Source organism: Lissotriton helveticus, chromosome 6 (assembly GCF_964261635.1).
Source record: "Lissotriton helveticus chromosome 6, aLisHel1.1, whole genome shotgun sequence".
In the NCBI taxonomy this organism is placed as follows: Eukaryota; Metazoa; Chordata; class Amphibia; order Caudata; family Salamandridae; genus Lissotriton; species Lissotriton helveticus.
This window is the reverse complement of record NC_136067.1, coordinates 1590260068-1590286566: the sequence shown is the minus strand read 5'-3', so window position 1 is coordinate 1590286566 and position 26499 is coordinate 1590260068. Positions and strand designations below refer to the sequence as shown.

Sequence of the window (26499 nt, the reverse complement as noted above, 5' to 3'; positions counted from 1 at the left end):
TTTTTAAACATAAATATAACACATTGTCATTTACAATGCCAATAGCTTAAACTCGTGTAAATGCGAGACCTATTGCATTGCAAATGCCCGTTTCCTTTAGTGGCATTTTGTATGTCTTTTTAAAAAAAAAAAAAAAAAAGGGTATTAGAGGGTTACGGAATTTGTTTTAGGGTTCAGGGGTGAGTAGAAATAAACAGTTTTTTTATGCTCATCGAAGGTAGAGAAAGTGAGGTAAGGGTTTTTAGGACTTAAGGTTGGGAAAAGGTAAGGGACTTTTAGAGTTCAGGGCAGGTAAAGGTGGCAAGTGGTTTTTAGGGTTCAGTGGTGGGAAAAGGGAGTTGAGAGTTTTTAGGGTTCAGGCACAGGTAGCGATAAAAGGATAAATCGTTTTTGTATCTTATTTAATAAAAAAAAGATTAGGTAGTTCCCTTTCAATCAAACAAAAAAAGGGGTTGGGTGGCTCCTCCATTTACTAAGGGGGTTTGAAGGTTCCTCCCCAGATTTTTATACCCGAGTAACACACTGCATGATGGGACCGGTAGTTCAATTGCAACGCTACCAGAGTACTCTGCTTGGCAACGTGAGCCAGGTGTTCGCCTCACCACTGTGGAGGGAGCAGCATATAAACTGAACAATCGGGTATCTGGGTTGAACTGCGGCATCAGAGGAAGACTCAACACTGAAACGTGTCATGCCGAAATCTTTCAATAAATTGCTTTTGAATCCCTGTTGTGTCCCCTGATCTATTCAATTCGGAGAAGAATCTGTATATCTGTATATGTGTAATGTGTATATATATATATATATATATATATATATATATATATATATATATATATATATATATATATATATATATATATATATATATCATGTTGTATTGTCGAGTTGATGCAATGCTTCTTGGATGTAATCTTTGCAGGGCCAGCTTACCAAATTTCTACCTTTGTCGGACTTATTGGTTATTATTTCTTGCCTGTCTTAATTTTGTAATCAGATTGGCATATTCTTGGTCACGAAATTTTCTTCTCTTGTTTCCATGACTGACTTTGTAATATAGTTGCTTTAAGCCTTCCGTGACTTTCATGGAAAATGTCAATCGTGTCCTTTTGCATCATTGGGTAAAAGGTGGATTTGCTCTTAAACGGACTCATTCCTGCACATGGCTGGATTATGTTTAATGTGTCCAGTCTTTCCTGTGTTGAGCCTTGAGTCGTGTTGCTATCTGGCCCATCGGTTGTCTCTCTGCTTAACTCAGAGTGAGAGTAGCATCTCTGCATCCGACACTTGGAGGTTATTATCAGTACTGTTGTCACTAGTCACTTTCCCTTAAGTGTTTTTCTGTTGATTGTTACCTTCTTTAATCGTAAAGAATTTCTTGAGTTTGAGCTTCCGTATGTAACTGAATATATCCACTCTCGTTCTACTGTAATTAAAATTGCTCTCTGTGTAATACGAAAGTCCAGGGGCCAAGAGTTTTGTGTGTATAATATATAAATAAAGAGAACCGCTTGTGGGAACGTGAAAACGAAAAGGGCAAACAGGCGCCGCCAAAGACTATCTTCGGCATGGATCACTGACAGCCTTGAAAATGGGCTGTTTCAGAGCTGCAATGAATTTTAAATGCAGCAAAATGAAATAATTACTGTCATCACCCACTGGAGGGTAAAAATTATCGGAACTTTGAAACTACAAGGACCACAATACCTTGCATTCACTACGAGCGCCCACCAGGGGGCGAAGCCTTTAAATTAGTATTAGTGGATAAACTTGTTGGTTTCACTGTCCTGAATAGGATGTCAGCGGCGCACCTTTGAAAAAGTTCAAGGCGAACGAAACATGTTAGGAATGCCGACTGTATTTGAAATAAAATGGACATCATCCTCATTGTGGTGTGCGGCTGATTCTCTGTCAAAGGAGGTTGTGGTAATAAATATATATATATACATATATATATATATATATATATATATATATATATATATATATATATATATATATATATATATATATATATATATATATACACACACACACACATATATATACATATATATATACATATACACATATATACATACATAACTATACAAACAAAAGCTCCTTCCGAGAACCTCCGGCGCGTGGGGGGTTGCGCGCTAACCGGCGGAACAAGCCGGTGAATAAAATTGAATACACAAAGTTAGTACAACGCACACTCAGGCAAAAACAATGATACATGTGATCAAGAACATATACCGGTCACAACATGACAGGGTTTATGAAGAAATAAATCCCATTTTTACTGTAGTATCACTGTTTTGGCCAGAGTGCGCGCTGTACTAACTTTGTGTATGCAAAATATACATATGTATATAGATCTCAGTTGTTACACTGCATAACGTGTTGTAAAATATGTTGTGGATTGCATTCTAAACGTCCATGGTAAAGACGTGCATTGGAAACGAGATCAGTTTGTACGGGAAAGAGTGGTTAGTCAGCACAGACCCTATACCGACTTGAATAACACAACATGATCCTCAACGTGTGAATGGCTAGATAACTATTTCAGCTGGACGCTGATTTTTCAAGTCCTAGGTTTTCTATAAATACATCCGAACTTTCTAGAAACTGAACCAATTGGATGAAAACACCTGTTCAAAATGAAATGGAAAAGCAAGGCGAAGAAGGGGAAATTTGTCAATTTCACAGTCATCTGTAAAAGTACTGTTAAAATGCGACGTACCCTCTGAGGGTAGAGTCCATTTATACATTCTAAATAGTCCGATTTTAAAGATTATTTTATTACGTTTTAATTTAAGTTTTACTGTCACATCAGATCAAGAAGTCCGTTACACAGCCAGTGCTCATTTGCAAGCACATGCCTTCCGGTTTCACTAAACATGACCTGTATTCATGTACATACCACCTCGCGTGAAAACTGTAAAAAGTTACAAACACTAAATATCAGGTTGCAAGTAAACTCGCACCATATTATCTTTATCAATCTGTCTCTCAATAATCTGTCCCCCATAGTACAAGTTCAGGCTAACAGAAGTAATTCATACACTTTTTTGGAACTGCAGTTTGTCTTGTACGATTGCACCGAGCACAGTGTCCTAGCCGACCGACCCATCAGGCTTACCTTTCAAACCCGATTTTACAAGTACAAACACTCCTACCAGGTGGGCTTCCAGATTTTGCGCAAAGGGCCATTCTTCTGAGAAGCGATTGTCACACCTAGAAATACCAATTTCTTTAATCTGTTTTAATCACCTTTAGGTCTGCCTAGAGACTGCTTTAGCGGTTTCAAAGACCCCATCTCATCAATACTTCAACACAGGACAGAAAGAAGTACAAAGAGAGTACGTGATTAGGGTCAGCCCACTATAGCCATCAGCTTTTATTTTTTCCCATTGTGTACCATAGTTTGGATGAGCTGTTAAGCAAGACCATTGTATGTCGTGCAGCTACCTTGTCCGATAGGTATTTCTATTACGGTTTGGTGATGGAGCATCAAGTAATCCTTTCAGAATGCAGGTGCAACAGAATTTCTAGCTTACGAGACGGAGGTGGTGGGTGGGGGGGGGGGGGGGGGGGGGAAGGGTTGGGTCAATGTCTGTTCTTTCATGTATTTACTTTGCTAGCACAACATTTTCATTGCTAGTTTATGGCTTTGTTTTGTTTTTGGAGTGCCTGTTTGTATTCCTTAGCTGACCATAGAGCACAAACCTTTTGAGTAACAGTTCTTAGTTACTCTAGACAGAGTTACATACCAACATCCCCCAGTACATGGCCATGGAGTCTGTGGCAGCTCTTCTAGTCATAGATCCTGGGGACAGTCCGGAAAGTTTTATTCTGGAATGCCTAGATATGGTCCTGCACCATAACTATTTTGAATTTAAGGACAATTTATACCAATAAATCAAGGGCACCAGTATGGGGGCTTCTTGTGCCCCAAGTGTAGCAAACATCTTTATGGGGTAATTTGAACACAAACATATTTTCAACGAGATAGCCCCATTTTATGAGAATACAGATGTATAGACATTATCTTTTTCATTTGGTCAGGAAAAGTCAGATCTCCTGAATTTCATAGAATGGCTCAACCTGAGTGACAGGAACCTCAAGTTCACAGCTAAATATTCAGCTGAGAAAGTAGAGTTCCTAGATATATGGGTTAAGGGAAGGGAAGGGAGCATTGAGGTAAGTCTGTATAGAAAACCTACAGCTAAGAATACCATTTTAGATCACAGTAGCTTCCACCCTCCCTGTCAAAAAGACTGAATTCCTTTCAGGGAATTCCTCAGGATCAGGAATAATTGTACGAACATCAGAGAATTCATGGTACATGCAGAACAACTTCAGAATAGGATTCTCATTCGAGGCTATCCGAAACATCTGGTGAGACAATCTCTGAAACATGTGAGGTACCATAACCGGGATGCTCTTATCGTTGCAAAGAAAAACAACCTCTTGACTCATTGGTATGTGTATTTAATCATTCCAGTTTGAATCATAAGATCCAACAGATCCTGGATAAAAACTGGAGGATTCTTAATGTGACTGAAGAGGACAGTTTGATTCAGAAACCGATTGTGGCATTCAGAAGGAACCCTAGCCTTAGGGACAAATTAGTACATAGCAGATTCAAACCCAGGGAGGTTACTAGCCAAAAGACAATAGATGGGTTACCTCCTGTCTTAGGGAATCACTGATGTGACCAGTGCCATGCCGGCGAGGCGGCTAAGACTATTCAATCATGTAATTATGGCAACAAATCAGGAAAACTGAGAAACCACACAAATTGCAGAAGTAGCAATACAATAGATGCAACATAGACAAAAGGCAGCTGGGTTATAGAGAACTGCACTATCTAGGCTTAGTCACGTAAGTGTAGATATTGCTCACCTCAAATGGTCAGCTGCCAATTAACCATATATAGGAATATGCAAACAAGGAAGGATGAGAGGCAATATAAGCATGCAATACGATTTAAGATATAAAAGTAGATAAACAAGAGTCATTGATTGCAGTCTTGGATTCTTTATTTCAAGTGTGCCCAATTTGCATCAGTTCAGACAGTCAAAGCGTTCCGTCCACACTGGAGCTTCTTCAAGGCAATGAGAGGCACTGTGAGCGTTGTGCCAAGGTAAAAGGGCAGTGAATCACTTTCCTATTGAGACTGGGTCACCAGCCGGACACGGATACACCACGCCACGCCACGTCACACTGCGCTATTATACAATTTATCGTTCTGATTTGACATTACCTGCCCGTTTTCTACGCTTTCATCCTGAAATTGTCCAACCAAAGACATACGGGCGGCTATTCGAGCCTTAGTAGGCATCTTTTTTAACCTCTCATCCTACAATGGACGCATCACTGATGCCTTTTACCTTGGCACAATGCTCACAGTGCCTCTCATGGCCCTGAAGAAGCCCCTGTGTGGGCGAAACGTGTTGGCTGTCTAAACTGATGCAAATTGGGCACACTTGAAATAAAGAATCCAAGACTGCAATCAACGACTCTTGTTTATCTACTTGTATATCTTCAATCGTATTGCATGCTTTTTGTGCCTCTCATCCTTTCTTGTTTGCAAGTAGCAATATACTCAATCTTATCCTATGCCCTTGTGGCTTTGGATATATAGGAGAGACAGGAAGGGAATTTCGCATAAGATTCTAAGAACAAAAGTCATTTACAAGGACTCACAAAATGCAGACACCTATGGTAAGACATTGTATGGACTGCATCCACAGAGAGAATGATCTGAAATGGCTCATTCTAGAACCTGGGAATGATCTAGAAAAGACTAGGAAGGAAAGGAAACCTATTGGATTTTTTTCCTCAACACAGTCTGGAGATGGCTTAATGAGGAAATTGTCTGGATAGCAACCTAAATATCTTTGCTCTCTGGAGAGATTAGCCATATGCTTCCAGGTACAAGAGACCTTAGTGGACATTCACCATTGATTGGTGGGTTGTTCTCTCTAATCAGGGGAAAACAGTAGTTTGGTTCAGCAACCTTGGTTTCTGTTTATATGACATTTCTTGCAATGCCTTGTAGATTGCTAGGCATCTTTGCACAAGTCTAAGTTGTTTCCATTTCTGTGCCCTTGGCCTGCTACTATTGATAATGCAGCTTCAGTAAGTGAAGTAACTAACAAAGCTTCCAGCTTATCTAGGAAGATTTGGTTGTAAAACAAAGGGTATTTTCAGTAATATCAGTGGCAATATGGGCTCGGCCGTGCCCATATATTTCCTTTTTGCAGGTAAGTTGACCTGATACTCTGTTAGGATCTGTACAGCGTCATACCGTCTTGGGTATGTGTGCTCACGCATGGCGGGAGTGGCATAGCCTATTTGGATAATTGACAATGTTTGGATACATTTTATGCCATGTATATGCCCCAGGTGGCGTACAGCGTATAACAAACTTAACACCGATCACTGACGAGTACACATAGTGGTATGCTTTTATTACACGAGTTTGCAAGTTTGGCATTAATTAGTTAGATTTTGACTTTTGTTTCAATAATGGTAGATTATTCTTGCCTCCCTATTTGTGTAACTTTATATTATAGCCCTATTATAGACTAGAACTCATTTAGCGCTGTTCTGCCGCTGAACAGGGTAACATGGCGGCGATAGAGGAGTACTAGAATGGCAATACACTCATGAAGCCTACCACGTGGTATGTGCGGTCACCCACATATCACAAGAAGACTCTGTGTGCCTTACGCCGGCACCATAAAAAAGGACCACAGTCCGATGCTATCATGATTGACGAGATCAGCAGCGTGGGCCAGGCTGAAGACATGTTTCTGATTGTTTAAAAGCTAGGTAAGAACTGGAAATTGGCCATGGGAGTTTGGACATTCACTTTCCTTTAGACGTGACCCTTATAGGTATATCCTGCAGTTGATGGGACCAAGTATTTTCTAGTATTGGACCAGCAAGCTTGTGCTTTTTGTGCAGGCATCCCACACAGCATAGTTTTATACTTGGTTGCTAATTTTGAGTAACCAAGAGCAATGGATATGACAGTCAGACACATCTCGAGCGATTGTTGGTTATTTCAGTAATACTTTTGTAGGGAGCATGTCAGCATCGGACCAGCCAGTGATGTGACGTTACAAGTATTCATCAATGAACGTTCTATGTTTTTATTAAAAAATTGTTTGGGCTCAAGGGATAGCCAGAACTTGTTAGAGCTGATTGGGGTAGTTTGTGGACAACCTCTCCACAGCATATCATAAAAGAGATCCTAAGAAAGCAAGAGCTTATCCGCACGTTCAGTTATATACAGGACGGAAAAGCGAGCCCCATATCAAAAACAACTTTAGATTACCAAAAATGTTTGTGGGTGTATTGATAGGTCTGCTCAGACATGTAAAAACTATTTTCTTCTTTTCTTTAAGCACAACAGATGCTTATTTAACACATGAAAGGCATCTAAACATTATACCTGCTACAGTATGCGTTCCTGTTGCAGCCCATTTAAAGGCTCCAGATAGGGGAAGATGCTGCTTAACCATCCTCGAAGAAAGGTTATTGTATTATAGTTTTGAGGTGTTTATCATACTCTTGGCATTTCTCCGTCCTTAGACTGAACCTACATCCTTTCTTACGGGAGTACTAACACGTGGCCTCAGTAGGCCCTGTTTCACCATTTGCAAGGACTCTTGGCCCATTTGAAAATGATTCTTCTTCTTCGAGAATTGTGAGAATAAGTCAACTAGCCATGTGTGGTTTCTAATATTCAGTTTGCAACTCTTCCTACTTACTTTTTTTCTAGCCAACAGAATACACTGCGGACTAGTCACATGGTGAAGGCTGTCTCCTGTCTTCCCTTTTTCTAGTTTTTCTCACAACTTGTGACCTTTGGTCATGTTTTTTTCATTATGAGCACAGGGTGGCGTGGCATGAGGCATTGTGCCTATTGGTGATAGGTACTTTGTGCACATTGGATGTCAGTATGTGCGTACCCGATTCTGAATACGGGGATATTTCTGCTAAATAGTTCAATTAATTATCCTAACATCCCCGCTCTGTGTCTAATTTATTTACCTGTGTTATTACTTCTCAGATAACCCCCGGCCACTCCATTTGAGATTCCTTTTTATTTCTTCTTGGTCCTGAGGAAGGTGGCCCAAATTAAGTTCCACCGAAACGCACGTTGACCATTATCATATATGTGGAGAGCCCCTCTAGAGACAGATACACCAAAGGAATCTGATGGGTGTTACTTGTATCCCTAATTATAAAGTCTGTCCTAGTTAGACCGTTTCTGGATTTCCCACATGACTGAATCTCTTTTATGTATGAGTCTTAGTGCGAATGAGTAGGTTCGAATGGTGAGAGAGAAATCCCGATGGTGAATGTGGGGTTATTTGTCTTTTCAGTAAATACATTTTGATTTGAGAACAGTCTTGGTGGTTAAATAGTTTGCATAAAAGGAACAGATGAAATAATTCAAATGTCAATTTATGATTCCAGTGTTGAAACAAAATGTGACTACTGCACATTTAAACATTTGTGAATGTACAGTAATCTAGGTAACTGCTTGTTGTAATTGCTTCACTGTTAAATGTATGTGTAGTTAATGATGAACTTGTCTTTTTAAGTATTGTACAACAGCACAATGATTAAATAAATTTAAAAAAGTAGAACATATTTTTGTACAATGAATGAATACAAATATATTTTTATTTTTTACCCCAGTACACGGCCTATCCCTGCTGATGAGAGGTAATACCCCGAAACACGTGTTCAGGGATGGCGAAGACAGCGAAGATAGCAGAAGATCGAAAGATGATGCATCGCGAACACTTTACTACATTGACCAGAGTCCTTAGGGGCGACACCGCCGGTGTGTGAGTAGTGTGCGACCCCACCCCCATTTGTAACTTTAAAGCTCCCTTGAGCAGCGGGCTGACGAGCCTGGGATCCCGCACCTACGCGCCTGAGTGGTACTATACCTGGCAGATATTGGCAGCCATCGGCAACCCCAGTACACGGCCTATCCCTGCTGATGAGGGTAATACCCCGAAACACGTGTCCAGGGATGGCGAAGACAGCGAAGATAGCAGAAGATCGAAAGATGATGCATCGCGAACACTTTACTACATTGACCAGAGTCCTTAGGGGCGACACCGCCGGTGTGTGAGTAGTGTGCGACCCCACCCCCATTTTTAGCATATTAGACTAATCCGAGCATATCTGCACAGAGGCTGTACATATCCCCCAAATTTCCCTCAGTTGTTTTAGATCTTAAGATTTTACCCGAAGTCTCAGAACCACATCTGCATCTTCGGATGCTGTAGTACCCTATAAGCCGTACTCTTTCAAAGTGAATAGCACATTTTTTTCTCTTTATTAAACATCGCTCAGCATTTCAAGCAGTCGTTTAGTGTACACTCTGATCAGAGCAGACAGCGTCTGAAATATGACCTAGTTATAAATTTGAAATGGAGCCTGTACGACGCTCAAAAGGTTGTGGAGTCCGCAACAGGTAACATGAAAAGTTCAGTACCCAACGCTTCCCTCGCCGCATCAACCTCACATACTCAGTAACCCTGAAAGGTGTGCAAGTTGCCCCACACCGTTTCCCACTTTCTAAGACAGCCCTGCTATGAGAGACCACTTGCTTCCACTGGCACTAGTCCAAATCTGATTCTCAGTCTTCAATTCGGGGAAGATGGGCGGGGGGGGGACACTGTGCCCCAAGCCCATGCAATGTTGTGCTTAGCTACCCTGCTGTGACTACCAGCCAAATCTTCTGACATTTTGGCCAAGACACTACCCCCAATATTTGTGGAGACTCCTCCGCTGAGGTGGAGGAGCGTTGCCCCACTGCTTTTAGCAGTGGAAATGAAGGGGGGAAAAAATGATAACTAGACAATATCATCATTTTATTTGTTCCTCCGTCTTTACGGGCCAGGGCTGCTCTGCTCTCAGAGCAGGAGAAGGAGTGGTGGCATTCTGTAAAGAGCACATGAATGTTTGATTGGCCCTCTCGGGCCGGCCAAACACTCATGCACACGTTGCATATTCTCCATGCAGGTTGCATTACAGCCTGCATGGAGAACATGTCCAGGCCCCCGTTCCCCATCTGAGCGCTGAATCACGGCGCTCAGACAAATCACAATGCTGCATTACAGCATTGTGATTCGTCAGGGGAGAGTGGCTGCTTCATCTTCCATCTGGAGCAGAGTGATGACTACGAGGGACGACGACGAGGGACGACGCAGAGAGATGTGAGGAGATTTCTTTTTATTTGATCTTCCCCCTGCATCCCAACCCCCTGATCCGTGCCACCCACAACTGCCTGGTATATTATCAATGTCAAATACAGGGAGGGAGAAGCTATGAACAACAATTGACCACTCTGCTTCCAAATTAAGTATGTCAGAAGAATCATAAAGACTGGGACCAAGTATCGTATGAGGATCACATTGAGAAAAATTCTTTGGGACCCTCAACAGTCATTTTCGGTCAATAGTACATTTTACGCTCACCATAGACGTACTAAAAGCCGGTAGCGTCATCATCGGATCTACTTTTTGTCCCCTTAGGTTTCTGCTGCTCACATGACCATAGCGGCATCATGTTCCAACTGCTCCTCTTGGGATGCAGAGTGTTGAGAACCCAATTCGCCCCCAGAATGTCATCCTCACTGCTCCCCAGCTCCCCTCCGGCTAGTGCTACACCACCCCTCAATCCAGTTCCATGCCTCTTTCGGGTTGTAAAGTGCGATGACTTGCCCACCAAAACCACACGCTATCGTGCTGGATAAAGCATTATATATTAATTTGGCTCTGAGTGCTTTGCTAACCTTCTCAATGTTCTGGCACGGTCGCTGGACTTGCAATGTAAAGTCTTGAAAAATGTGGTTAGTAGCGTTTTCATATTTAAGGCCTCCAGAAGAGCAGGCTGCTTGGAGGATTGCCTTGCTATCTCTGTAGTTAAACACCCTGGCATTAATTGTCCAGCCATAGTGGGGGCATCGGTGCCCTATGCACCCGTTATATTGAGAAGATGGAGAGTGGCTAGGGACGAAGCATGTTCACTATGAGGTCCTCCTTAAAAAGCTCAGCACTGGGTCCCTCAACTTCCTCAGGGATTCCTACCACTCTAATGTTGTTTCGCCTCGCTCTCCCTTCTTTTTTATTTTTTATTAGTTTCAGCAGTAGTTATGCGTACATTCTTTGTATTCGCTCTCCCTTCTTGATCTTCCAGCTTGACTGCAATGAGGGTGTTCCTTTTGTTAGGCTCTGGACTTGGTCTTTTGGTTGTCGACAGCAGCGTGTTGATTTGTGACTCCACCACTATGACCTTTTCAGTGATCTACCTAAAGTCACCACAAAGAAGATTGACATCCACTGTGACCGTATCCAGCTTGGGTAAATGGTACCCCTGAGGTCATGCATGGTAGCCAAAAGTTCACACAATGAAGGTTTACTCGTGGGTCGGGACTCCATTCTCTTGTCACCAGTAGCGTCTCTCCCCTCCGCACCTCCAGGGGCCACATAGGTACTGCATATTTGTCCAGGTCATTTGCCTGAATAGGTGTAAGGCCTCTTTTTCTTACCATGTCCTTCGGTCCAGTCCTGTTTGACACTCGTCTTCACCACTACTCCGGCCTTTAAGACTGTTTACCATCTTTCAGGTCAGCGCTCTCAGACAGCAAGAGTGGGGTGGCTTTTGGATGTCTATGGCTTACTCCTCGGGGCCAGGCATCTCTGCATGCACCTCCATAGTAGGATGAGCCTCTGGGTACTCCGGTAGAGCCCGGCCGCCGTCCAAGGTCTTGCCTCGTCCAGCAGCCCGCCAGAGCAAATTAGTTAATTGACGGGGCCTATGAGGAGGGGTTTACCCCTACTTTACTGTCCAATCCTCATTCAGCAAAGGGCTGCAACACTCCGCTTGCACCCCTGCCACATGGAGCTATTCAAGGAGGTACAGTTCTGTAACGGGAACCGTGCTGGATCTCCTCTCGGCAGGATTTGGGCTGAAGGCCCCGCCCCCCCCCCCTCAAATGTCCGGCACAGTGGCAGAAGCGCTCAGTCACTTCCCTGCACTATTTCTCCCCATGACTCCTCAGCTTGCCACTCAACAAATTTGTTTGGGTGCACGCCCCATAACTTCGTTCGAGTAGGCCCCCGCCCCCAGACATAAACCCCACCACCACACTGTCTACTCCCGCGGCAGTTATCGCGTCACCACCACAGTCCTCAAGCACATCCAGGTACTGTGTGGGCCGGGGCGAGGGGGGGGGGCAGGGTGGAGGGGGGGGGGTGAAGTGTGGTGAAGGAGGTTCCCAAATCTAAGCCACTCCAATGAGCGTCACAAGCATCCTTCAAGGAAAAGGGGAGTTGGGGCAGGGGAGAGAACCTACCCGGAACCCCAGGGTTGCTTGCCGATCGCCTGGCCAAGTTGGGCGGGGGAGGGGAATAGGGGGGAAACACACCGTTTTTGATGCAGACCCTCTGTTTGCTAGTGGGTTCCAATCTTCACCGCTCTGCCCTGATGGCTCATCCGCCCCAGGGGCAGAAGTTGCTCTAGTTTGCAGCCCATCTTAGCACCCACTGGGTCTGCTGCAGTGGGACCAGGCCTAGCCCCACCATGTGGCTGAGTACACAAAGGAGTCAGGGGGCCGCTGTTGGGAAGTCTTTTCTCAGCAGCTTGGTGATCCGTTCCCCGGCATCCTCTGCACCCACCTCCGCTCTCATCTCCTTCGGCCAGTCCTGCCGGAGGCGTAAGTCTTAGAGGAGTGGCCCCAGCTCCACCACTGCTTCACCAGGCTGCCGCGCCACAGCCTGCCTTGACCTGGGCTACACACCTCACAGGTGACACTGCTTCTTTCTCAATCATTAGGGCCCAAAAATGAATGTCAACGCCCCGATCTGTAATCCCGGGATGGCAGCACCCACTGCAGACACAGGATGGCTGGGCATAGACTAATATTCAGACCGATGGAAGGGATTCCTGACTGCCAGATAAGAAGCAGTCTTATTGTGCGGCTATTTTGGTGGGCACCTAGCTACGCCCTCTGGTTAGCACTATTGTTATGCGGACTTTCATATACCTCGTTTTTAGGTCTCGCCTTCGCAGCGGGCATGTGCTGCTTAGGCAAAAGGACCTTTTCCCATCACCTTGGCTTTTCAGCCAAATACGTGCACGCGTCCCATTGCCTTCAATGGCAACGCGTGAGGAGATTTACTTGCGGAAGCTAGCACCACCATATGGTAGCAATTATCTCTCCCGCAAGTAAATCGCGCAGGCCCCCCATCTCCCCTCTGCTTCTAGTGCACGCGCACACAGGTCTTTTTTTTTTACCTTAAGAGCGAGGCGCACGTGCGGCCAATACTTGTTATCCCAGGGGACCACTGTGTGAGCCGCCCTCTACATTAAGGTGTTCCCTTCTCAGTATCCGAGCTCCAGCCGTACTCCAGGACTGGGGAGACGTGAGGCCACCACATGCCGCTGCCTTTCCTCCACCTCCTGCTCGTCTGGCTCATTGGGTGTGGCTGTCTCAGCAACCATCATTCCCCTCCACAGTCCATGGCAGAGAAGTCGCCGGGGACCGGTGCCCAGTCATCCCTGGAGCCGCTGCCAAGGTCTAAGAGAAGCTGGGTTTGGAACCAGTTCTTTGTGATTGAGGAGTACGCTGGCCCAGAACCCGTCCTCATAGGCAAGGTAAGCTCCCACGAGGAACTCCGCAGTCTGGCCGCATTAACTTAAAGCCGCATGGATCTTTAAGGCTAGTTTGATTTTTAAGGTGTGTGCTTTATATTTTGTATGTATTGACCTGAAGGAGAAAGAAAGGTCGACAAAATAGTTACAGAATATTTTTTGTTCTCTGGTCGCACTAACATTGCACTCAGAATCAGAGCTGCTGCTGTGTCATTTTAAGCATTTCAAATACTTTGGACAGACTTTTTAGGAGGCTTTCATTGAGGACCCGTCTCCAGCGCACATCAGCTAAAGGTGTGTGTGTGGGGGGGGGGGGGAGCCTGCTGTGTACACAGAAGCACTTACTTCCCTTGTTTCTTCCGTCCACTTCCTTACTCTTCCCCCCTCCTAGTAGGCCCCCCTCCTGTACTACAGGGGTCACGTTTAATGGGAGAGGCAAAGGTGCAATGGCCCTGGGCTTGCTTCTGTTTCTGGGGTCTTAGGAGCACCATTGTCACCCGGGCTCCTGTCAGAGTGACACTTCAAACAAAAATACATATACATTGCATTTCTTTAACTGGTTCCTTCACTGTTGCAAATTGACATTTAATGCAAAAGCGCTGCAGCTTATTGTGCTTTTCTTCTTCGTTTGCCCCAGTATTCCCGGGGCCAGGCAACGCCATGAAAAGGCATCTGGGGCGGGGGGGGGCGGGGGGGCATTAAAGGAGCAGACACGAGTGCAGCAGGTGTAGTGTCACTGAGGCCGGCTGCTGCAGTCTTCGAAAGAACCCAATAAATGGCGTCAGACAAACATCCTTTAAGTTCTATGGCACCTTTCAATAAAGGTTGTATAGAACCTATCACCTACATTCAACTACCCCTCTACTACCACTCTTCAAAACCTACACTAACCCTCTTCTACACCTATACTACCCCACTTCTACACCTTCTACAAATCTACTCCTTTACTACCCGCTACCACTCTAACACTTTACTACCCCTCCTCAAACATTCTATGGCTCTACCCATCTTATACCCCTCATCTACACTTTTAACCCTATACTCATCTAATACCCATCTACCTCTTTACTACCCTTCTAGCCCTCTAATACCCCGCTACCCCTTTACTAACACGATTGCCCTCTACTATCCCTCTTTTACCCCTCTACTAACGCCCTAGCCCTCTACCCTTCTACCCTTATACTACCCCTCTACCACAACCATATAATTACATAAAACATATTAAAATATTAAATACCACAGACACTACACAATACAACTCACTACAAAAAAAATTCTAATGAAAAATCACTTACATTCCAAAAAGCGAGACCTATTGGCTATGCCAATGCTTGTTTTATTAGCATCCCTTCCCCTTATTGAGGGTTTTTTAGATTATGAGTCCCTACGGAAATTTACACCTTGAATACACACTTTCAATGCAGAGTTATTCTTTTCCTAAAAATCTTAAAAGTTGGGAGAAATGCACTCCTGTAAATCTAGACAGATGCTTCAATTCCTAGACAGAAAATGTAAAACCTTCCTCATACCTTTAACTCCAAAGGTAGGGCCTTGTGAGGGTTGCCGCAAACAAGCAAAGGAATTTACTTTTGTGTGCGCTGTCAGAGCTTGTACCAGACCAATAGTCACAGTGCTTTTACCTTCTCCAAGTGGTGTGGGGGTTATCCTAAGGAAGCAAAAACAATTATTATTTATTTTATCTAACAGTAGGATTGCGTTTCACCCACCTAGTTTATTATAGCAGCAAACCTTCCACTGCAAACTCAGATTTTTAGAAGAGGAGAGACAGGAGCTCTAGATAGCTAGCTATTTGAGGAACTGGAGGTAGAGCCAGATCATAAACAGACAACATATAAAATTATAGATGGGTAACTGTGAACTACGGGGATGTTTTTCACCAAGGGGTTCTGAGTGACGTCAAATAGTCTATGAGAGCGAACTTTGTGTCATCTATGATGTCACTCAGAACCCAAAGGTGAGAAACATTCTGGTAATTCACGTTTTACCCATATATAAATTTACGTTGTATATGGCTGCCAAAACATCTGCACCTTCCTACAACTACTGTGCAGGGGCGAAGGATAATAGGAGAGCGAAACATACCATGCCCTCTCCTACCGGACAATTGCGAAAAATAAATATGTTACCCTCAATCCTTAACCAAAACCCACTACCTTCCCTGCCTTCCTTCCTTCCCTTGAAATAAACGATAGAGGCGTTGTATGAGAGCCATACAGAACATATGCATTTTAAATCTCAAACACAGGCATTGACTTAGGGCTTCACATCACAACACAATAAACAAATCAATTGCATGTGTAAATATATAAAGCAGCATTAACTACAGGTGCAAAATGACAGTTCCCATGCAGAATTTGAGCGCTAAGTGAAAGCAACAGTGTTAAGGCATTGGGAGAGATGGTATGATTAGAAAAAGCCAGTTCAGAAGAATCTGATATAAAAGGAAAGCGAAGAGGGTTTTTCTGAAGATATGTAAGGGGACTGGCTGTAACTAAAGTGGCAGCAGATTCCATTGGTGTGGAAATGATATGCAAACCAGGACCCTTTCCACTTGCGACTTTTTCAACCCAGAGGGTGTCTAGGATTCTTCTTGAAAAACATGGCTGCCAGAGTGTTTGGGAAACAGTTTTTAAGTGCAGTGAGAGTAACTGTAGAGGTGTGGAGTAGTTAATAGGAGATCGGGGTAATCAGCACCAGTGGGTGTATACTTGGGACGTATTGTACCGTAGGAGAGCTGGTGGACCACAGTGCAACCTTGTGGGGGTAGGAGAGTGTCCCCTACTGTGTAGTTCCCCTTTGGCCTGAGCTTCCCAACAAATACTAATTCATCTAACGGCAAGTCCTCAAAGAGGCAAAAAAGATACCTCTGTTCTATGTCCAGTAGCCCATAAAATATCACAGCTCTGCGACAGCAAAGATCTTCCATCATTCTTTATTGAATCATCTTTCACTTCAGAGGTGTGGAGTAGTTAATAGGAGATCGGGGTAATCAGCACCAGTGGGTGTATACTTGGGACGTATTGTACCGTAGGAGAGCTGGTGGACCACAGTGCAACCTTGTGGGGGTAGGAGAGTGTCCCCTACTGTGTAGTTCCCCTTTGGCCTGAGCTTCCCAACAAATACTAATTCATCTAACGGCAAGTCCTCAAAGAGGCAAAAAAGATACCTCTGTTCTATGTCCAGTAGCCCATAAAATATCACAGCTCTGCGACAGCAAAGATCTTCCATCATTCTTTATTGAATCATCTTTCACTTCAGAGTCAGCAAGTCAACAACAAACATAACTTCCTGCACAGCAGGAAGAAAACTACAAGCAGGCGGAGAGCTTGACAGGTATGAGAATGGCTCAGAGGTATGTGATGGATCAATCCATTTGTAGAGCGGCACACATTTATCGGAAGCTCTACACCAGCACTCCATTTATTATACTGCCCACTCCTTTAACAAGGAAGGATTCAAGCTCCCTGCTGTTCTTAGAAGACGTCCAACCAGGGGCCCTGACCTGAAGGACATACAATCTAATACCACTCCCAAGAGGTAAGAAAGGACTCCACAGTCGCAAAATACTTGAGACAATATTCCTGCTCAGTATGTGTAGGACATTCCTCGTCTGATTTTATTTCAAAACCCAATCATTCTAATGGTAATCTATCTAGGTCCAACAATACCATACAGCTCTACTTAGATTACACTACATGCTGGCAAAGCAACCATTCTCAAGTCCTCTGGCCAACAACCCAAGGTGTACAGCGTCCCAACACAAGCCACAAGCAACAGACTTGAGTTCTTTTGGAGTGTCCTCCCCTTCACAGCATGTTGCTGTAGGTCTGTGGTTATTCAGCCCATCCCATCACTCCAGTCATAAGTACCAGCACCAGGCATGTACCTAACCTAGACCCACCGAGTCAATGTTCATGTGTCAGAAATAAACAAGAAAAAAGCCAAGAAAAATGAAATTAATAGAAAGAAGCTCCAATGAGACCCTTTGTTACTGGCCTCAGATCTATCAAAGTGTTTATCCTTCAGATTTCCTATTTTAAGGACAGGGAGTTAGATTGGATGTATGACATTACAACGCATGCTTTTACCACGCATGCCGTTACAACGCAGTTTTTACAACGCATGCTGTTACAACGCATAGCGCTTAGGGGTGCTGGATAGTGAATAGTTTAATTTACTATTCCAACTTCAGTCCCCGTGGATAGTAGGGAAGGTGTTGGATAGTAAATTAAATCCATTCCCTATCCTAGAGCGCCCCCAGCGCAATGCGTTGTAATGACATGCGTTGTAATAGTTGCGTCGTAAAGGCACTGCGTGGTAAAAGTTGCGTTGTAAAGGATGTTTCCCCGTTAGATTTTTATCTTCTAGGAGGAGTTCCACAGGTGGGCTGTACAGGCACCACACATATATGGCCTCATCCCTATCTGGTATGGAGATATGCTTTACATTTGTTTTGCCCTTTGCTATTGTGTACCCAATTTGCTATAATGCAATGTTTTTCAATTTTGTGCACAAGAGTCACATTTGTCTCAAATGTAGAAATAAATGCAAGCTTGATCCTGATTGCCATAGTGAGCTGGTATCAGATTTCCAGAGGTTCTCCCAGTCTGTCTCTCTGCCGAGCTCAGTGAGGCATGTTAATACTCACTTTGTGTGTGATTCTGATTCCCAGATTTCCTAGGCAATAATCATCATAAACATTGAAAAACTATCTCTGATTGTATACAGGATTCAGGTTCCTGTCATGTGGTTCAGTAACTTCCCATGTGCCCTCTCTTGAAACTATTCTAGTGTTTTTTATAATTACTCTCAGAGTGGGATATTTGTACAGAAATTATTTCCAGTAAAGTATCTTGGGCTGAGGCTCAGTTTGCTTTTGCTAAAACAGCTGTCTGTTCTTACTATCCAGCTCTCAGACTGCTGGGGTACCAAAATGTGTCCTTTAAACTGAACCATACACATGTGAAGAAACTGCACATGCACAGCCCAGTCATGCTGAATGTAGGCCCTGGAAGGCATCTTAGTTGGTGCAGACCTGCCAACACATGCGGTACACTATTCAGTCAAACGATATTGGATATCTTCTCGCGGTCCTGCAATGACGAGTCAATATCACACAATAAAACACAAGGTGAGCTGGAAACCCCAGCAAATAGTGGGCTTCCAGGTTATGTGTTGCTGCACATCAGCTGCACCCTAGCAAGATTTTCTTAGTGTTTTGGGGGAGGGTTCGAAGACGACAAAGTCAGTGATCAGCATAATGCAAAGTCTCCTCACAATGGCCCGTCCCTCCTCTTTCAAATTGTGAAATACAGACCTGCTAATCTAAATATAGGCACACAGGCAAATCACCTCCCAACACATTCCATGACAACACTGCCCTTCTTGTTGATAGACTAGACAGTAGTGGTATTTCCACTACAATTTGGAACATTGCCCCTCGAGATGGAAGGAAGTAAATACTTCGGGCCAAGACGGACCACCTGCAGCTTGAGCACATTTATGCAAGTGTTGCTCCAAAGTGCACCAAATGCTCTGCATCATATCCTAGTATGAGCACTCAGCGAGGAGGAATCCATGACAACGGTAGCCTGATCTTGTGAGGAGCGGAATGGGTCACCTCTTAGCAGATCCTGATGCGCAGACTGGAGAATCCACACCTGAACCTAGAGTCTTCTTGGGTGTAGCAAAGACGGCCTCGTTAGACACCACCGTAGGACTCTGATTCGCCTCCTGAAGTGATCAATGGGATCCACTAGGCCCGGAGGCCTACCAGGCACAAGACCAAGACCTGCAGGAACTTGCAAGAGACAAATCAGAATAATCTCCTGCATATCCACATGAGGGTCAGGTCCTGTCTAGCACTGATCCATTCAATTTTAGCCTCTGCATGGAAGTGATGTAAGAGTCACTGGAGATAATCATGGGCCAGTGGTCGAGACTCTGCCTTCACCAGCGAGTCATCCACGTAGGGAGTACATGGACTCCAGACCAACACAACCAGCAGCAGCTTTGTAAAGAAACATGAGGCTGTCAAAGCAAATGTGAGGATCACAACCAGATACTGTTCGGATCCCATAGTAAACCTCAAGTAGTAACTATGGGCAGAGAGATACAGAGGATGGATGCAGGAGTGCTAGAAGTCCAGAGACACCATCTAATCTCCAGAGTTGAAGCCTTAGAGGACTTTGCTCAGGTACAGCATCTTGAATTTGTCCTGGCAGAAAAAGAGGGTTAAAAGGAGTGGACAAAGGCCTCCATCCTTCCTTTGGGACCAAGAAGCAAAAGGAGGAAAATCCTGTAGCCCCTTCTCTTTCAGAAGCACGAGTTCTATTGTCCACATGTCCAGCAAGGCAAAGACTTCCACCTCTAGGGTCAAGCTGTAAGCCAGTAAACATGTTCTGAATGAGGGAAGGTGCTCTGGAGGGAAGAAAAGGTAAGGAAGTGTGCATTCCCAACAGATTGGCTATATGACCAATGTGTAGTTCATCAGTTGCTCCCAATGGGTGGCAAAACTAGAGACCCTACCGTCCACCAAAAGGTGATATTGATAGAGGGAAGAGTCAGAAGGGTTTGAAGAAGAGGAAGAAGAGGAAGAACTTGCAGAGGTGGCGGGGTGTGAATCAGCTGCTACTGCTTATGAAATCCCCTTGATCGACCCCTTTCCCGAAAGGAGCAACAAAGTCATTGTGGTGTCTGGATGGGATGAGATGGATGCATTTGAGGAGACAACACAGTCCTATACTAACCACAGAACTTTCAATATTGTTGGTAAAATTGCTAAATTACCATTCAGAGGAGACCAGGACTATGGCACAAACGGTTGCAATGCTTCACTTGAAGCATTCTAAGGAGGAGGCAGCCTTCTCACCAAACAGCTGCTCACCTTTAAATGGGGTGTTAATTGAGCTTAGACTGTACTGCTCTCGAAAATCCAAAGGGACCCATCGAAGTAGAACGACCCAGCATAACAGTCTTAACAACAGACCGAGTAACCATGTCCACAGAGTCAAGGCCACACTTTAAGACCTATTTTGTAGGATCCAGGAATCACTCACTAGGTCAGGAATGACTTTTTCAAATGCTCTGGTAGACTGGTAAGTGCAAATTTCACCAGTTGCCATTAGGCATGAACATACCTTTAACTACTTAACCGCGGCAGCAATTTCGCCGCGGTGCGGGTGTTCCATTGAGTGGGCGGGGTCGCGTCGGGCAACAGACGTGAGCAGCACTACCGAGGTAGTGCTCACGACGGCCGTTGGCCGACAGGCGCACTTAAAGTGTTAAAAGGTAGGTGTCACTAGCCACACAGAGTTATACTGCCACATGGTCACCAAGTTTCATTGATTTCCTGTCCGGGAGAACTGTGTGAAAGTCACCGGGATTCTGCTTTGATGACTACGATAGAATAACCAGACTCTGGTGACAGATGGGAAGAAAGTGGGTGACAGATGGGAAGAAAGTGTGGGTCACCCATAGTGGGTCTATGACATCTACCATTTTGGTTTTAGACTTCCCAGCACAGAAAGGGTTTCGTCATAGCAGCCATGATAGGATAGAGGAGGGCCTCATTCAGCAAAAGAAAGGGGTCAGCCGCTGCTGTGGAAGGTTGAAAGATGTGAGAGCACAAAATCTGAAAAATGTATAAGTACACCATATTTACAAGCACGTAGTATTAGCTTAGTATGGAATATACAAGAGTGTCGATTTATATAGAGAAAATATATGAGTGTTTGTTTTAATTAGAATAGATGCATATATAAGTGTGGAAAATTAATGTAAAGGTTGTAGAAATGTTAAAATGATGTTGGAGTCACACGTTAGATGACTAAGTGAAACGAAATGTAATTCTGCAAACCATGAAAATGTGTAGGCCACATGGCATTTCACAGGAAACGAAAGATGCTGCTACACTTTTAGTGACGTGGATTCTAATGTCATTTGAGTGCAAATGTATTATTAGGCATAGTATTAAAATATATGTTTTATATAGATGTGTTGCATTATATTATAGTAATACGTGTTAGTTAAATACTGTTTAAACCAAAGAAAGGAAATGTTTTAGAAGACAGAAACCGCTTTGTGTAAATCAACTAGGCCTGAAAAGACCAAGTCATTCTCTTTGATCTAAAATGTGCTCGTTAGGGGAAAGATGTGCTAGGCACTAACTGAGAATTCTTACACATGTTTTATGGTCCGAGATATGGTGGAGGTTGGAATTTGAGGCCCACAGTACATGTGTCTGTCGCAGGTGCGAGGAGCCCTAATCAGTACCATGATGAACGGTTCCTTTGTTCAAGAGAGCCAGGCGCAGGCCTGGAGGAGTCTTCAGGAATTTTAGGGGGTACTGTCTCGCTGAAGAAGAAGCCTGGGAAGCAAGGTCAACTTTAATGAAGAGTCCAGAGGAGCACCAGTACGGAGTTTGCCGCTCAAAACTGTACCACGTGAGAGGCGTCGACATGGGCGCTCCTATTGGAAATGTGATTTGGTATTAGGGATAGCACCCCGGGGTGGAGTTAGAGCAGATGATCTGAGAAGCCTTAGAGAGCGGATGGGTAGGCAGATAGAGAACGGAAAAGACTTCAATTGAGACAAAGACTAAGGGAAGTGTGTGATCTTCTTTGGAAGTCATCACTGCTGACACCTTTTTTAGGTAAAGATCTTGTTAAGTAGGGATGTCACTTAGTCTAGTGTAGGGACAGATTTAACTTGTACTTTTCCTTTCTGTAAATGACTCTCAGGTTGCAACTCACAGCGATTCTTGCAACGCTTATGCTCTTTGAAATAGTTTTGATAATTTCCTTTTGTTGATTGAGAATATTTAGAGTACCTTTTTGTACTAATTCCTGTGTACCTTTTGAATCTTATTCTGAGATGTTTGTATCTCCAGATACTTTTGACTTTGAATTAAAACTTTGTAACCTTTCCCAGTGGTGATTGGTTTAATTTCCTATGTGACTAACCTAGTAGTAGATTGTCTTTTACTCAATGACAGGTACCAACGATTCAGTCGACAGGATTAGGGATCTGGTATGGTAACTAGAGACCAGAAACCCCGCGTTAACAGTTGGTAGCAGTGTAGGATGGTTATCTTCTTGAGGAAGGTAATCTAGACTAGGTTAGCTTACCCCAAGGCCCCTAGAGCTAGACATCGAGAGATGAGCAGCGGAAGAATCGCGTGCCGAAGAGGGTGCTGACGGTGCGAGAAAAGCAGCAGTATCGGGGAGAGTGAGTATAACAAGGGTCATGCGTGAACAGATTGCGGTGTTTTGTGTTGTATTTGTATTGTAATGTCTTGCGGAGTTGAATGCCTGTAGCGTGATTGTGAGAAGGTTGTGAGCGCGCGCAACCTGGTAAAATCTTAAGTAGCTTAAGTGGTTCGGGTGTATCGAACATCCAGAGTAATTGTCGACCAGAGTAAGGAGGTCATGAGGTACCATTGACCGCCGCAGAACCGAGATAGGGGGAGTGCAAGAGTGAGTGTGTGAGTAACGGACGCTGGTCGAAAGTTACTGTGTGTAAGTAACCTATCAGAGAAGGCGATTGTCTGGACGTAAACGGAAAGACATTTCGCCAGTTAAGGTGACAATTACAGATTGACTGTGGGCGTACAGTCAAAGAAAAGTGATCGCTTGGACGGAAGTAATCATTTTTCGAAGTATGAATGGGACGCATGCATAAACGCGGAGACGAGCTGAAAAAGGAGGGGAACTGCTGCGAAGGGGGACGAGTGACGTCGGCAAGAGCCGCGCTGAGATAGGGTGGATAGTGAAGAGCCGCGACGCGATAGGACGGTTGGTGTGACATCGGCAAGAGCCGCGACGGGATTGGGCGGCTGGTGCGACGTCAGTGAGAAGTCGCGCTCTGATAGGCCAGTTGGCGAGAACAGTGTGGAGATTGGTGGATTGTCATCAGGAAGTAAACAAACCGGAGAAAACAGAAACTAGTAGATTGAAAATGAAGTGTTTTAAATGTTTGAAGGATATTTTTAAAAGAAAAAGGAGAGAGAGTCTTTTTACGGGCAAGAGGCACCGCCAGAGGGTACACCAGCTCATTATATGGCAGCGAATGTTGGGCTGCATACGATATTATGGATTGGAGTTTGGAACAAGCTTACGGAAGGGAATGAGGAAATGTCGTTCCCAAAGTATGGGACGTTTAAATTAGAGGTGTTACATCGGTTAAAAGCAACCATGTCCGCATTGAATCCCCCGCCTAGACCGACACAGTTTGAGGCCCTTAACGCATGGATTAGGGCAGCGCACGATAGGAATCTGAATAGGCGTCAAGAAAGGCTGACGCGATCAGTAAGAGCAGTGCGAGATTCCAAATGGGATGAGGACGCCAAGAGGTGGAGGGTACAGGCTATTGAGGTGGATAAGTTGTACACAGTGAGAGAGGTGGCAGGTGAAAAGACACTCATGGAAGAAGATGAGGAGAGCGACTCGGAGGACAACTTGATAAATAGATTATTGATAGATAGACCGCCTCCGAGAGTTGGGGAGATAGAAAGTAGAGGACTCGCAAGGGAAGATGGGGCTGCCATAGAGGGGTATGTACCACTTCCTATATCGGAATGGACACCTATCAAAGGTGGGGAGACACCTCAACATAGTACAGCACAGAGTGTAGTCGGAAGGTTTGTGGTACAGAAAACGCCAACCGCAGAGAGGGCTGAAACTTTTGGATTGCCAGATGCTCTCCAAGTACCCGTTACCATAGGACCCATAGTATCGATTTACAACCCAGAGAATGTGAGAGAGGAAGAACAGATACGGTTAGACAGAGAAAGGGTTGAGATGGAGAGGAGGAATGACACGACAAATGCCTGGAAGCAATTGCCAGGACCGGTAACGTGGAACACCCCATTCGAACCGACAGTGAGTCCCGCAACAGAGCAGGGGGGTCAAAGAGGACCGATGGACCTAAGGGGACCACGTCCGAAATCCTTTAAGGAGCTGTGGGTCGATTTGAGAGAATGGGATGGGTCCGCAGAAACGCAGAGCAATAGGTCAAGAGCAGAAGCTGAGTGGGGAAATCGAGGCAATGGGACAGTATCTCACTGCGGGGCTAGCGAAAGTAGTCAGGGACGTGAGGGTCAAAGCCAGGAGAACAGAGGAGTAATACGTCCTAATGATGGGAGGGACCAGCAGGAGCGAGAAGGTAGAAGCATGGAGTGTGAAGAGATGTCTCGGCTCTTTGAAAAGGGTGGAGACCAAATGGTACTAGCATACAGAGATAGGTTTAGGTGCACTCATCACGCGCCAGGGGAGAATGTGCAACACTGGAATAGGGGGAACAATGAAAGATCTTGCCATACATCAGGTGATCAAAGGTCACAGACCAATTGTGAAGAAAGGGGGAGTATTTTTTTTTTTTTTTTTAAATATATTTTTATTGCAGAAGTAATAACAAGACCACATCTTAATCCAATCAGTACACTTGCAGCATCCCAATCTTAAAAGTTACAGTTATATCGTACACAGCCACTGGGCCCACATCCCGGAGGCTGGGCGGCGCTGCAGGATTACCTTCTCAGTAGGATGTTTCCGTACTCTCCGGTCCCAAGTGTACGACCAACCTCACCTTTTAGTATCTGCTTTTACCCCCCCTAAAACTCCCCCCCCCACCCATCTACAAACAAACTCAGAATTTCCAGGGAGATACCGGCAACAGCACATGCCTCATCCAAGCCCGTGCCGATCAAGTCGCTCCAGAGTCCCCCTCCCGGGCCTCCCCATATCACTGTCAGAGCACCTGCCTGCTATCCCGGGAGCCCCGGTTCCCTGGGCCCAACCTACGTGCTATCCTCCTATTCTACTCCGAGCCGCTAAGTCGAGCTACCCTCCTCAAAACGTTCCCCCCCTTCCCCCCTCCCCCACAGCTGCTGCTGCTGCTGCTAATGCGGGTGTCCAGATCCATGCCACCCAAAGGCTCGCCATCTGCCAGGAGTCGCCCGCAATCGCTCAAAGTGCATGGAAGCCACATGAATCAACATTCCCCCTCGTCATCACCACCATGTAATCACGCATCGCTTGCACCACCATCTCCCAGGCTCTTGCCATATCCATACAGCTCTCCCTGCCAAGTCTAGTAGCCTGCCGCATTCTAATGATGCTTTCACAGCTCGCCCACTTCAATAGCTCATTCCTCCACCTCCTCACTGAAGGGCCTGCACTAGAGTTCCAGTGCCAGGTTATCTCTCTTTGTGCCAAAGAAAGGGGGAGTAATGGAATGTCTTACCATGAACCCAGAGAATCCAGGCATGAAGGGGAAGGTGGGACTATGAGGCACAATGGAGTGTTTCATCATCCACCCAGAGAGGACGGAACAGCATGGGACCTGGAGGGGTGGGAGCATGGGAGGACTCCACGTAACTCACCTGAGCCCAGACGTAGGACTCGGAGCTGGGATGGGAAAGATGTGAATGGACCCCCTAGAGCTAGCGTACTGAAAGCTACAATAAAGGCGAAAAGACTTGATGTCACCAGTTTAAAATCTGACCTGGATGAGATAATAGATGGTACGTTGCCATTAGAAAGGATTGAGTTATACGAGCAAGATGAGCTGCTGTTCATAGCAAAAGATGTTACTCGGAAGGCAAGAGCCACTCATGAGAAACTGTCTGAATTGGCAGACAGGTATACGGTAGATTTGTCCAGAACAAAGACCCTACAGAGTAACCATAGGTTACAATACACAGATCAGGATTTAGATGAAAAAAGGACAACTGGATTGAAAACACACATAAGGGAACTGATAGCAGGAATAAGAGCGTGGAGGGATCTGGACAAATGG

General features: G+C 44.9%; 1 protein-coding gene across 2 annotated transcripts in view; it reads right to left on the bottom strand.

Moving 5' to 3' along the window:
- The window catches only part of MTHFD1L (methylenetetrahydrofolate dehydrogenase (NADP+ dependent) 1 like), a 1218839-nt gene that overhangs the window by 647119 nt on the left and 545221 nt on the right, over window positions 1-26499 (bottom strand). For both annotated transcript variants that reach the window (XM_078649387.1, XM_078649386.1), the window contains exon 12: window positions 15210-15346. In XM_078649387.1, coding sequence (XP_078505513.1) covers window positions 15210-15346 — 137 coding nt within the window. The remainder of the gene's footprint in view (window positions 1-15209; window positions 15347-26499) is intronic.